The 13,849-nt window shown below is 41.8% G+C and overlaps 1 protein-coding gene across 1 annotated transcript in view; it reads right to left on the bottom strand.

Annotated features, from left to right (window-relative positions):
* The window catches only part of WIPF3 (WAS/WASL interacting protein family member 3), a 34,832-nt gene extending 28,444 nt beyond the window's left edge, over positions 1–6,388 (bottom strand). The window contains exons 1-3 of the mRNA XM_065883561.1: positions 6,316–6,388; positions 2,691–2,920; positions 1,957–2,089 (exon numbers count right to left, since the gene is read on the bottom strand). Of these exons, the coding sequence (XP_065739633.1) occupies positions 1,957–2,089; positions 2,691–2,920; positions 6,316–6,388 (436 nt within the window). The remainder of the gene's footprint in view (positions 1–1,956; positions 2,090–2,690; positions 2,921–6,315) is intronic.
* Positions 6,389–13,849: the final 7,461 nt, after the last annotated feature.

Genomic DNA, 13,849 nt, shown 5'->3' with positions numbered 1-13,849 from the left:
GCCTGTCTGCCACCCTCTCCAAGCTACCAAAGAACCATCAGTAGTGACCACTCTGAAAAGGGATTAAAAAAAAAAAAAAAGCATCCTTATACTGCCATTTAGTAGATGCCAATGGGGGAACTGGTAGTACCTTTCAAATTAGAAAACCCAGACACTGTTATGTATAGAGCTGACCCCATTTTCACTTGACTGCTTTTGTGGGGGGACTAGACCAAGAAAACCCACAGATTTAATTCAGGCAGTAATTTTAACTTCTTGTCTACAGAGCCTGGCCCAGGACTTGCAAGCAGGAAGTGAAGGTCTGCAGTGATTTTTGCTTTGGCATTTTCCTTCTCTGTCTCCCCGGCTCCCACTCCCCGCGCCCCATGTTCCTCCCTGCACCGGTTCTTTTTCTATGGAAGAGAAAGCTCATGAGCCCCTGAGGAGAGGTGTCACTAATTCCAGCCTTCCAGATGTATGTGATTACATAAAATGAGAAGACAGCTTATAAGAATTCCTGGCAGAAAATGTTCACAGCCTGAAGCTAATATGCACAGAGAAATCAGGGCACAGTGCCCACTCCTGGATGAATGTGGCCAGATTATTCCAAGTATTAACATTATACATCACCTCTTCACTAGAATGATAAAGAAATGAGTGTTCCAATAAAATGGATTTATCTGTTAATTGGGCTTAACTAATTAGATGGTGGGTCTAGCCAGAAACTAATTTTTATTATAATCAATGTTGAAAATATGTCTTAAAATAATTTGTCTATCCATGTGCATTAACATATATAATTAAAGATATTAGATACAATTATATCTTAGGACTATCTTTGAGAATTACCATCAGGTATCATAGCAAAATATATGGAGACATAATAATACCTGACATTGAAAAATATTTCCGCATATATTATTTCAGCCTTCAACAATCTTGACCAAAAAAAGAGAGCAGGTATTACTATCTCCCCATTTTACAGATGAGCAAACTGAGCCTCAGAGAGCTTCCCTGATTTGCCCAGTAGCAGAATCAGAACTCAACATGGTCATCTGACCCAGGCACAGGGCTCCTTTTACACCATCATACTCTAGAAGTCACAGAAACACACAGTCATATGATCCTGTGAGAGAATTCAGCAGAAATATTTTTCCTTGTGAAAAACAAAAACCTTGCCAGGCTCTGTGGACATCTGTGTGCATTTGTTAATGTTGAGACTTGAATTTTTCTCTCATTCAATTTGAGGACTATGTTGACACAGGGTAAATGATCTTTAAATGTTGTCTCACGGTGGATAAACACAAAGTGGTACATCCATACAATCAACTCTTCTTCAACAATAAAAAGGAGTAAAGTACTGATACATTCTATAGCATGGATGAGCTTTGAAAACATTATGGGAAATAAAAGGAGCCGGTCACAAAAGGCCACGTATCATAAGATTCCATTTGTATGAAATATGCAGAAGAGGCAAATCCATAGTGACAGAAAGTAGACTTAGTGGTTGCCAGGGATTCGGGGAGATAGAGGGACTAGGGAGGGATTGCTAATAGGTATGGGTTTCCTTTTGGGGTGGTGGAAATGTTCTGGAACTAGACAGGGGTGATGGATGCAACAACATTCTGAATATATATGGATAAATGCCACTGAATTGGACACTTTAAAATGGTTAAAATGGTGAGTTTTATATTATGTGTATTTTATCACAACTAAAAAATTATCTTACCATGAAGGTTTTTTTTTTTAAGCATTTGAAAAGTGATGGTAGACACGCTATACACCCTCTGCAGACCTGGAAGGGTGGCTCTGATTCTCTCGCCCACGTGAATTGTACACTGAGCAGGTCTGAGATGGCCTGATGTGTGTCCTGGGTAGCATTTGTGGCTCCTGCCCTGAGCAAGCCAGGCGTGTCTGGCTGAGCCTCACATGGCCTGCCCTTGGCTCTCAGCCGCCCTGGCCCATGTGCTCACTTACTCTCGATTTGCGGGGCACTGCGGTCATTGATCTGTGTGACTTTTCGTAGGCGAGTTCCTTGCTGGATATCAGCCAACAGTGCACTCCGACCTTTGGGATCTGTCTTTCTCAAGCTGGAAGCATCTGTACTTACCTGTAAAGGATTAAGAGGGATCTGATTATAATCATAACATTTGCAGACATTTGCAAGACAAGCCGTATGTCCTATTCGAGGTAAGTTTCTCCTCCCATACTTTTCTGCCTTTCCTGTTTGCCCTCCCCTGCACCACTCCCAAGGCCCATCTCACCAATGCAGTTACCTATGGGTCTCAGGTTTTGAGGGAAACTTACCTCCTGCCCTGCTCACATCCCTCTCCTGGGGGACCTAGAACGGACTCTTTCTTGTGATCAAACTCCCATAAGTCTTAAGGAGCCCTAATGCAAAGCCCCTCTTTCTCCTCCTAGGTGGGCCCCACCCACTTATCTGGGCTTCTGTCTGTGTGTTCCTGACTCCAGCTTCCAGGTTCTGAATAATTACGCTGCCTGGTGTCCCCAGGTCCCTCCCGGACCAAATCCAGAAAGAAAGAAGTACAGGGGATTGCAATGAAGGTTTAGCGACTGCCTTCTCTTCTGTGTCTGGGTGCGTTATGTTAATCCTCACAAAACCTTGTGAGTTTCAAGGGGGTTTGCCCTCATTTTACAGATGAGAAAACAGACTATGAAATCTCTTCAAGGTCACAGGGCTAGCTTCAAACCCAGATCTGCTGAATTCCAAAGGCCACGTGCTTTTTATTTTGAAGCATTACAGCCATCAAGGGCATGGTGCTGTGGTTAGCATAATTGTTCTCTAGACTGCTAAAATGCTTTGTAAATATGTTCACGAGAAGAACCTTTGTCCTATCTCTGCAAGTAGCACCGAGGTCCAGCTGTTTCACTTCCACTATAGCTTGTGCTGACACGGCAGGGTCTCCATGGGCTATTAGAACTAGGGAGCACCAGAAAGAAGATAGACTGGTTGGTGGCAAATAAGGGAAGGGTGTGGTCACACTGGAAGACACAGCCAGGAGCACCCCCTGCAGCTAGTAGTATTATACCACGTGACCTGAGAGCTGATTAAACATTTCTCGAAGTAAGAAGTACTTTTTAGTACATGGGGAATATACCATGTCTTTGGTTTTCATCTTAAACATTTCTACTTCGGTGGTGTTTTCTGACCCCCAACATAAATAAGGCCACCCAGGGTTCTCTCTTATGGCACTATATTCTTTTTTCCTCTGTAAGTTTTATCACAGTGTATATATTTATATTTATCTTTCCTTGTGGAAAATTTCCAGTTGTGGGTATGAGTTGAAGGTTCACCACTCCCACGGGCAGAAAGAGATCTTGTTCGTTTTGTTCACCAGTACATCTCCAGAGAGTAAAACTTGGCCCCAGATAGTCTCAAAAGCTATTTGTTGTATGAATGAATGAGTGAATGAATGAATGAGTATGAATGACTAGACCCAGGATACACTGGCCTTGCCCTCAAGGGCATATGCATCTACCAGGGAGACAGGACACCCATGCAAGGAGTTAAGCCACCATACAACGCAGCATATGACTGAGCGCCCATGTGAGTCTCACAGAGAGGAAGACCCCGAGAGTTCAGGCTGCAAGGAAGACAGGAGACCTTACTTAGATGGTCCTTGAAGGACAGATAGGATTTACAAGCTCTTGCTATAGCCATTTTCTCCATACGGCCATTTGTCAGAAAAGGACAAACCAGGTTTGCCAACTAGACAGTCAGAGACTCTCCAGTGTCACAGACTGGAAATGAAGGCAATTGTGGTTTTAGCTAAAAGGTGCTGGGGTCCACATTTTAACCGGCCAACTCTACTGCACTGGTGATGCATCTTACACAGGCTTTGTAGGGCATAAGCTTCAAAGTGAGTTTCTTATTGCCTGGAAACATGCTTTTTGACCCCTTGAGAGGGGCTCACAGATGATGGTCAATAACACAGCTATAAGCCAGGGGCCCCAACCCTAACGATATATGTTTTTTAGGAATGTATGTATGAATGCACGTGTACAGCGGGGTATTTTCCACACAATATGATTTTTAAAATCTTCCTCTATAAACAATTAGCCAGTAAGTCATTTTAAACTGCAAAATTTTAAGATTTTTAAAGTCTCCTCTCATATTTACAAATAATTAGTAATAAGAATAAAGGGCTAACAGAAATACCATGACCCTAGCCAAGAGACTATGAAAATTTTTGTAAAAATGTGGCATTATAATCTCAGGCATGTATTACGGTCAGGGATTAGGGGGTGAAAGTGCTTTGTAATTTTCTTCCTAGTTACAAGAAAAACAACACAATGAATTGCATTCTTCCGTTTAAAGAAGCAACTGGAACCCTATCTCTAACAACCCCTGAGTAGGGGTGGTGGTGTTCGTCTCATCTACTTTAGATTTTTAAATTTATTACCAAAATGCAACCCCCCCACTCCCTGACCTCGTCCATCCCAAGCTTTTTAGGTGAGGGCTATGAAGAACATTGTGTATCCTTGGAATAATGATTTTAATTTGAGTTCCTACTTAGCACAGGCCTCCATACCTTCCTGACAATTCCACACGACAGACTTGTCGATAAAAATCTTCCAAATCAGCAGGAAGATATGGCAAGTCCCATCATGTTTATGTTTTGCAGTTCAACTCGATGGACTAAATTTAACATTCCTTCTTTGACTTCTCTGCTTTTTTTCCTGTGCCACTGTCTGCCCTGATGATTTTCCACCAGAGGGCTCTCCCTCACCTGAAATTAGTATGGTATCCTTCAGTCCTCTCCTGTGAGGTAGGAAAGAGCGAATAACTTCATGGCTAAGGGGACTACAGCTTAATTGGTTTTGTACAAAAGGACATCTAAGGACATATTCATTTGCACATTGAAGACCATAGTTACCGTGACAGTTGTTTCTACTCCACCTTCAATATTTATTAACAATTCATCCGTAATTTGCTTTCTTAAAAATCTACAAGCCTAAGAAGTCTTGTTACCATGGTTACAGTATACAGAAACAGGAAAGAGAAGATTTTCAAATATTCACTGGGTCTTTTATTCTATGTAAATCCTGATTATTGGCAACTTCACTAAAGGTATAATCGAGAGAGACAGTCACTCCTGAACACTTTTCCCATGGTAAATATATCCACCAAACACACCTCCCCATCCCCCTATGTACAAAACAAAAAACTAAAACATCATTTCGAAGTTTGCTCCTGTTCTTTCTTAACATTGTTATCGGGTGTGACAATTTGCTGAGTTCCACACAAAGCTTTTGTTGACTCGGTTCTTCTAAAACAAGCTTCCAGTGGAACAGCCTGGATCCTAAAAAGAGGCAAAATAGTAGAAGAGTAATGCAAATTAGCCCATCGCCGGCCAAATACAGGCTGAAAAACGGAAGTGAACCAGGAATATTAGAAACAGTGCTAACTGGGCCAAGGGTGATGAGGTGTCTGTCCTCCTGTCTTGATAAATTATAAAAGCTCTGGCATATCCATGTGTCGTTCCAACAAATGAGTTGATCGGGTTTCAGTACAGTTTGGGGGAGGGGGATGGCAGTCCAGCCCAAATGGAATGAAATGCACGTCCTCCTGCTATTTAGTGACCCTGCCACCCTATGCCATTACTACATCTGTCTGATTGATCCTGGTTTCTGTGAGAAACCCGCATCAAAATCTAGGGGTTTGATCCAAATCTAGCAGGTCGTTTGTCTCAAAGATGATCTAAACCCAATCATTCCAGTACAATGCCAGCCTTGCAGTCTCCCAAAGGGACTTTCTCCAATGTGGCTGTTCAACCTCAAATTAGTACTCAGGTTTCCAGGTACACAGCCTGCTCATTAGCCCAGCCCTCAGCTTCCTCCAAACTTGGGGGCAGACAGGTATCAGTCACCAGGGTACTTGCATTTCTTTACTAAATCTGAATCCCAAGGACAGCCAGAACTGGCCCTACCTTCCTCCGGCTGCTACCGTCTTTATGTAGGAGAAGAGAGAGCCTGAGATCCAAGAGAGACAGGAAATATTTTCAGAGAAAATGAACTTTCCCCTGGCATCACTTTGGTTACCATATGCTGGCATCTACCTCCTTGCCCAAGGACCTGGAGGCCAACTCAGACCCTTCCCTGTTGCTTGTTCTCAACAGCCACTCCATCACAAACTCCTGTTGATTTTTCCTGAGTGATTACTCTAGAATCTGGCTCCTTTTCTCCATCTCTGTGATGCTGACTTAATGCAGGCCACCAGCACTTCTGGATTCCCTCACCTGGTCTTCCTGCCTCCTGTCTCATCCTCTTCCACACAGCCATCAGAGTGATCAGTATAAGGGACATGTCACTTACCATGTCCCTCCCCCTCCATAAAAATCTCTGCTGGTGCCCCACTGCCCTCAGGATCAAGTTCAGGTCCCGTCATGTTGCACAAGGCCCTTAGTGACCAGCCCAGACCTTCCGCTTCTTGAGCCTTCCAGGCTGGAGCTCACCTCTGGACCTTAGCTTGAGCTAATCTCTCTGCTCTTTTCACGTTTGTCTCTTGGCTATTTTCCAGGAGGCCTCCTGATCCTGGAAGGCCAGATAAAGAGCCCTTTTCTGTTCCTAGAACAACGTGCTTGCCCTTAGTAGTGCCCCTGCCACCCGGATCAAGTGACTCTGCTCAAAACCTGCAATGGTTTTCCATTTCCCTTGTCAAAGTCCTCGTTAATATCACCTGCTGGGCTTGACTATTTCTGCATCCTAGCCTGAGTTTACCTATAGATGCCAACATTTTTCTACCCACACCAGTGTAATAAAGCAGTTCCACTGTAGAGCAGTGCCTCCCTACCTACAACTGTACTTCCCATCCTGGGCTCACACTTCTGCCTCTTCTGGGAATACTCCTGCTGCCTCAGCCCTGCTGTACCTGCCCAAACTTTTTCTTCTCCTTTAAGCTCTACATCAAAAACAGTTTTCTATACAAGATCTTTTTTTAAAAACTTCTTCAACTAGCCTTTTCTTTATATGATCCACACACAGCCCCTCCAAAGCACATCATTTGTAATTCTCTATAGCACTACTCATATCTTGCCAAATATTATAGCTTTTACATATTGCTTTTCCTCTGATTTTTGAGTGGTAACTCATAGCGTGCAAAAAATAAGCCATTCCTCTATGAGTACCAGCATATCCAGCTTTTAAAAAAAACTGTGAGCAGTATTTTGTTGAAATGAAATCTATATAAACTTTAAGTCCCTAGATTTTTGACATCTGTCTGCCGCAACAAAACATGAAGGTATGGGAAGAGAAGCCACTGCCTTTGAGGTTACGCCACAGCCCTGATTCGTCAAACTGTCTTCACACTTTTATCCTTCAGTCACTTTGTCCCAAGAAATGGGGATTCAGCACCATTCTCTCTTATTCGATAATGCCACCATTCCCAGGCTTTCAAGACTAAAATTTAAATTATAAGAAAGACTGCTTTAAAAACCTGTGTTGGACCTGCAAAGAACAACCTTGTAAACTCAAAAAAGAGCCTAGCATTGGTAGTCAAGGACCTGGCGCTAGGAACTGCTAAGAAATAATACATAGTTGGAACACTGTCTCAAAAACTGGTTGAGGTTTCATATCTTCTATTTATTTTAGACAAAAAGTACTATCAAAAAGAAATATGCTCCCATCCCAGCAGATTAATTTGCAAACTAGTGAGATAACCCTACTGTCATCAGTTCTAGCTCCTCACTCCCAGCATTACCATTTCTGTCAAAGGCTTTCTCCCATTCATCGAAGCTTGAAACCTGTGACTCCTTCCTCTCCTTCATTTGAAATAATCAACTTTCACTGAGATCTGGTTCTTTCTCTTTACTATGCACACAAAGGTGACTTCGGAGTCTGGGTAAGGAAGCTGCAACATGCAAAGGGTGACAGCAACAGCAAGAAGACAAAGAAATGGGAAGGCATTTGTGTGTGCCCGGCACTGTTCCAAGTACTTTACGTGTATTAATTCATTTAAAGGGCACTTGGGCAATCTCATGATGTAGGTACTAGTTATGAGTATGATCTCCAGTTTACAGATGAGGCACAGAGGGGAAGCAGGCTATCTATCTCTAGTAAGTGGAGAGCTGAGAGGTGAGCCCAGGCAAGTCAGGCTCTCTTAACCACCACGCTAACCCCTTAGTAATGACATCACCCAGGAAAACAGTGAAGGTTGAACACCCAGGAAATACACGGCAAGCCTGCAGCTGGGTAGGGGGAGTGGCCCGACTGTCTTCTGACCCAGGACCACGGCAGATGTTGCTTCACATGGAGTGTGACAGCCAGAGTAGGAAGGAAGGGGCAGGGAAGGGCATCGGAAGCAAAAGAAGGGCAGAGAGGCAGAGAGAGAGAGGCGCAGAGAGAGAGAGAGAGAGAGAGAGAGAGAGAGAGAGAGAGAGAGAGAGACTGGGGCCCAAGGAGCTAAGTGCTAGGCCTTTGCCAGGGCCAGAAAGGACAGCCAAGGCTGAATGATGGACTCTGAGAACAGTCTGATTACTGCATTAAACGTGAGCCAGCAGCTGTCTTGGCAGCGGGGGAGGGCTGAGAACACTTAAAATGGAAACTGCTTAGAGTAACCCTATGCTGTGAGGCTGATGCCCTCAACTGTAAATAGCCTGTATCTGAAACTCCCTCTTCAGGTAACACAGAGGCTTGCGTGGGCCAACCCTGTTGGTCCACCTAGGTCCCCTACTCTCCTTTCACACCTCCCTGCTGGCTGCAGGGAAAAATGCAGGGTTTTCAGCATATGGCCTCCCTTTCTTGACTCTGGAATAAAGATTATGAGCACTGCTCAAATATGAAAGGAGACAAAGGTAACAAAAATAATCAAAAGATGGGAAATTCCAAACTTTCTAGAAAGTTCAAGATGTTTCCAAAGTATTTCACCTATTACAGATGATAATGTAAATGTATCTAGACTTTCTTTTCTCACCGTCACTTTACTGGGTCCTTTGGATGGAGAATCCAAGAGAAGCCTCTGGGTCTGGACTTGGATTGGACCCTAGAGAAACAATGACTTACAGCTTAGCTCAAGGACAGCACTGAAAGGGTCTCACTGCTGGATCCGATGATATTCTCATCCATTACAGAACCTGCTTCCAAACCCCTCTGGGTCAGGCCCCTAGGTCAACAGACCTAGTCTGCTCGGCATATGTGCTCTATAATTCCATCGTCACCCTTGTACCTCACTCCAGTTCTGGGCCCCACTGATGAAGAGTGGCAGGCCCTTCCTTCTCTGTTTAGCACCCAAGGAGTCCTTCTTTGGCCTGCAGGTGATCCTCTACACCCCGCCTGATGTCTCTGTGGTCCATGCTCCTGACATCATTTGTTCTTCCCTGGCCACTTCTTTTGGTGCTGCTGGGCTGCCAAAAGTCTATTTGCTGGCTAGCTGTTAAGAAGGCAGTATGATATAGTGGAAGGAGCTGGGCTCAAGGGTCAGTTCTACAATTTACTATTCTGATCTGGCTGAGTTACCACTTACAGAAGCATCTGGGTCCAGTTTGTCATGGGCCAAGCAGTCCTAATAGAGTGAGTCACCCATGGAGGGGCCCATCAGCCTTATATCAGTGGGAGACAGACGTTTCTACAGTTAAAAATGAGGGTTCCAGGGGCTTCCCTGGTGGTGCAGTGGTTGAGAGTCCGCCTGCCGATGCAGGGGACACGGGTTTGTGCCCCTGTCCAGGAGGATCCCACATGCCGTGGAGCCGCTGGGCCCATGAGCCATGGCCGCTGAGCCTGCGTGTCCGGAGCCTGTGCTCCACAATAGGAGAGGCCACAACAGTGAGAGGCCCGCGTACCGCCAAAAAAAAAAAAAAAAAAGAAAAAAAAAGAGGGTTCCAGAGTCCCCTCATCTTGGATGGGATCCTGGATCCACCATTTATTAGTGGCATAGCTTAGGCAAGTTACCTTACCTCTACAGGACTCAACTTTTAGAGACAAAACAAGAAACACTTAATTATGGTTACATAACAGAAGGCAAATGTTATTATCCTTAACTATGAAGAAGTAATATATAAATCAAGTATATATATAAAATCAAGTAATATATACTTGAATCAAGTAATATATAAAAAGAATAATAAACTACAACTGCATGGGGTTTAGTCTGAGAACACAAGGCTGGTTCAATATAGAAAAATCCATCAATAAAATCCACCATATTAACAGTCTAAAGAAGAAAAATCACATGATCATCACATACATTGAAGCAGAAAAAACATTTGAAAAAAATTCAATATCCATGCATGACAAAAACTCTCATCAAAGTAGGAATGAAAGGGAACTCTATCAACTAGATAAAGGGCGTCAACAAAAAAACTACAGCTAACATTGTAGTTAATGATGAAATATTTTCCCTCTAACATCAGGACCAAGCAAGGATACTCCCTCTCATCACTCTTATTCAGCATGATAAATGGGAGTCCTAGTGAGTACAATAAGGTAAAGCACAGAAATACACGGTACACAGATTGGAAAGGAAGAAATCAAATTGCCCCTATTCATAGGCAACATGATTTTCTATGTAGAAAATTTCAATACACAAAAAGTGAAAGTCAGTTTAGCAAGGTTATTGTATACAAAGTCAACCCACAAAAATTAATCATATTTTTATATACTACTCATACTACTTTTATATACTACTCATATTTTTATATACTACTCATAAACAACTGGAAACTGGCATTTAAAAAAAAACCCCATGATACCTTAAAATAGGTCCAAGTGCAAATGAAATACTTACGCATAAATCAAACAAAATATGCATAGGATATTGGATTCTAAATACCACTAAAATGCTGATGAAATAAAGAAGACCTAAATAAATGAAGAGATATACTGCGTTCATGAATTGGAAGACTCCGCATAGTAAAGACCCAGAGACTTAGAGATATTTACAGACACATAGATATATAGTTCAATTCTCCGGTGCCAATTAAAATCTCAATAAGATTTTAAAATAGATACAGACATGCTGATTCTAAAATTTATATAGAAAGGGAAAGGAACTAAACAGACAAAGCAATTTTGCCAAAGTGAAAGTTGGAGGACTCACCATTATCTGATTTTTAGACCTACTACAGGCACAGCAGTCAAGGTGGCATGGTACTGGCAAAGGGGTAGATCCATAGATCAATGGAACAGCACAGAGAATTCAGAAATAGATCCACACAATGGTGGTCAACTGATTTTTGACAAAGGTGCAACGGTAATTTAATAGAGAAAGGCTAGTCTTTTCAACAAATGATGTTGGAACAATTGGACATCTATATGCAAAGAAATGAAACTAAACCTAAGCCTCATACCTTATACTTAAATTAGTTCAAAATGGATCGTAGATCTAAATGTAAAATGTCAAACTATAATATTTTTAGAAGAAAACAGAGAAATCTTTGTGGCCTGGAGTTTGGTGAAGCGTTCTTAGGCAAGACACCAAAAGCACAACTTTAAAAGAAAAAATTACTAAATTGGACTTTATCAAAAATTTTAAACTTTTCTTTTGGGAAAGACACTACTAAGAGAATGAAAATATAAGCTACGGATTGAGAGAAACTATTTTCAAATTGCAGATGCAACAAAGGATTTGCATCCAAATGTATAAAGAACTCCCAAAACTCAACAGTAAGAAAAAAACACCCCAGTTAAAAAATTTAGGTGTTTTACCAAAGAGTATATATAGGAAACAAATAAAAACATAAAAAGATGTTCAATATCATTAGCCATCAGGGAATTTAAACCATGATGAGCTATCACCTCACACCTACTAGAATGGCTAAATAGAGCAAAACAAAACAAAAACCTGACAGTACTATGTGCTGGTGAGAATGAAGAACAACTGGAACTCTCACACATTGTGGATGGGATCGTGCAATGGTACAGCCACTCTAGCAAACAGTTTCGCAGTTTCATATGAAGCTAAACGTACACTTAACATATGACCCAGTAATCTCATTTCCGGGTATTTACCCTAGACAAACAAAGACATATGTTCGTACAAAACTTGTACCTGAAGGTTTATATCTGCTTTATTCACAATCTCCAAGAGCAGAAAACAACCCACATGTCCTTCATTGAGTGAATGGATTAAACGTATAAAATCCTACCCAGCAATGGAATAAAAATAAGAAAATAAAAAGGAAGAACCCTTGGGCTTCCATGTGGCGCAATGGTTAAGGGTCTGCCTTCCAGTGCGGGGAACATGGGTTCGAGCCCTGCTCCGGGAAGATCCCACATGCTGCCTGGCGTCAAGAGTGTGATACAGGGAGTTCTTGGTTTCGAGGTGGTTAACATGAAGGATATTGCTGAGATCCATGTCACAAGAGGAGTAACAGGTGCACAGGTGTGTGCACGTGTGTGTGTGGTTTGGGGGATGATATGCGGGAGATAGTGAGCTTGTCTTGGATGTGTTGAGTTTAAGGTGCTAGTGGGACACTTACGTGGAGATGTTCAGGAGTCAGTTGGAAACATAAGCCTGGGGCTGCAAACTCAACTCATTTTGAGGTGACCTATGTATGTTGCATAAGTGCCAGCAAGGCCCAAAGGTAGACTGAGTCGATTCCAGGGGTTTCTGCTCTGCTGGCACATTCCTGAACCTTACCCAGCAAGTCATATGTCGAAGTGTCTGGCTTCCACCTGCTCTGTCCCTGCCCATAGGAGATGTTCAATGAATTTTGTTGTAGAATGCATGAGAGCAACAGTCTCAGTTTGGCAATGTTAGAACTAAGGAGTTATACTTTTCTTGCAAATTATGGCATAGAAGTACCTAATTTCCAGTATGTACTTATATTTGACGTTTTGTCCATATATATCTAGATGTAACAAATATTTTCCTAATAACAAAAATATAACTTTACGAAAGAGGTTTAAAAAATACATAGGGAAAAAGGCAGACAGAAAGGTGAAAGAACCATATAGTCTTAATCCTGCCTTCTTTCTTTTGACACATTACATAGTATTTTATACTACTTTCTCTGTTATTTGTTTATTTATTTATGTTAGATATTGATTGTTTACTGTTTTTTCATTTTGGGGGAGGTGTATTTGACTCTTTACATTTCCACATAATTTTTTTCAAAATTTTAAATTAAAAAAAAGATTTTAATACAATTTTTAAAGGTTACTTTCCATTTACAGTTATTACAGAATATTGGCTGTATTTCTCATGTTGTACAATACATCCTTGAGCCTGTCTTACACCCAATAGTTTGTACCTCCCACTCTCCTGCCCCTCCCCTGCCCCTCCCCTCCCTCGCCACTGGTAACCACTAATTAATTCTGTATATCTGGGAGTCTGCTTCTTTTACATTATATTCACTAGTTTGTTGTATTTTTTAGATTCCACATACAAGTGATATTATACAGTATTTATCTTTGTCTGACTTATTTCACTTAGCATAATGCACTGCAGGTCCATCCATGTTGCTGCAAATGGTAAAATTTCATTTTTTGTGGCTGAGTAGTATTCCAGTGTGTGTGTGTATACATGTATATATATCTCACATCTTCTTTATCCATTCATCTGTTGATGGACACTTAGATTGCTTCCATATCTTGGCAATTATAAATAATGCTGCTATGAATGTTGTGGTGCATGTATCTTTTTGAATTAATGTTTTGGTTTTTTTCAGATATATACCCAGGAGTGGAATTGCTGGGCCATATGGTAGTTCTAATAATGTTTTACCAGCTATCTGGGAATCCCTTAGCCCAGTAAGCTGACACACAAAATTTACCATCACACTGTGTAACTTTAAGGAATACACTTTGAACTCCTGTTGTTTGGGGTCAGCATTTGACATTATGTTTGGGCCCTCTGTTTTGTGAAATGCGGTCATTGGTGCCCATACCATTCGCTCCATCTCTTTTCTGTCTT

The sequence above is a fragment of the Phocoena phocoena genome, chromosome 9 (assembly GCF_963924675.1).
Source record: "Phocoena phocoena chromosome 9, mPhoPho1.1, whole genome shotgun sequence".
Lineage (NCBI taxonomy): Eukaryota > Metazoa > Chordata > Mammalia > Artiodactyla > Phocoenidae > Phocoena > Phocoena phocoena.
This window is presented reverse-complemented; position numbering and strand designations above follow the sequence as displayed.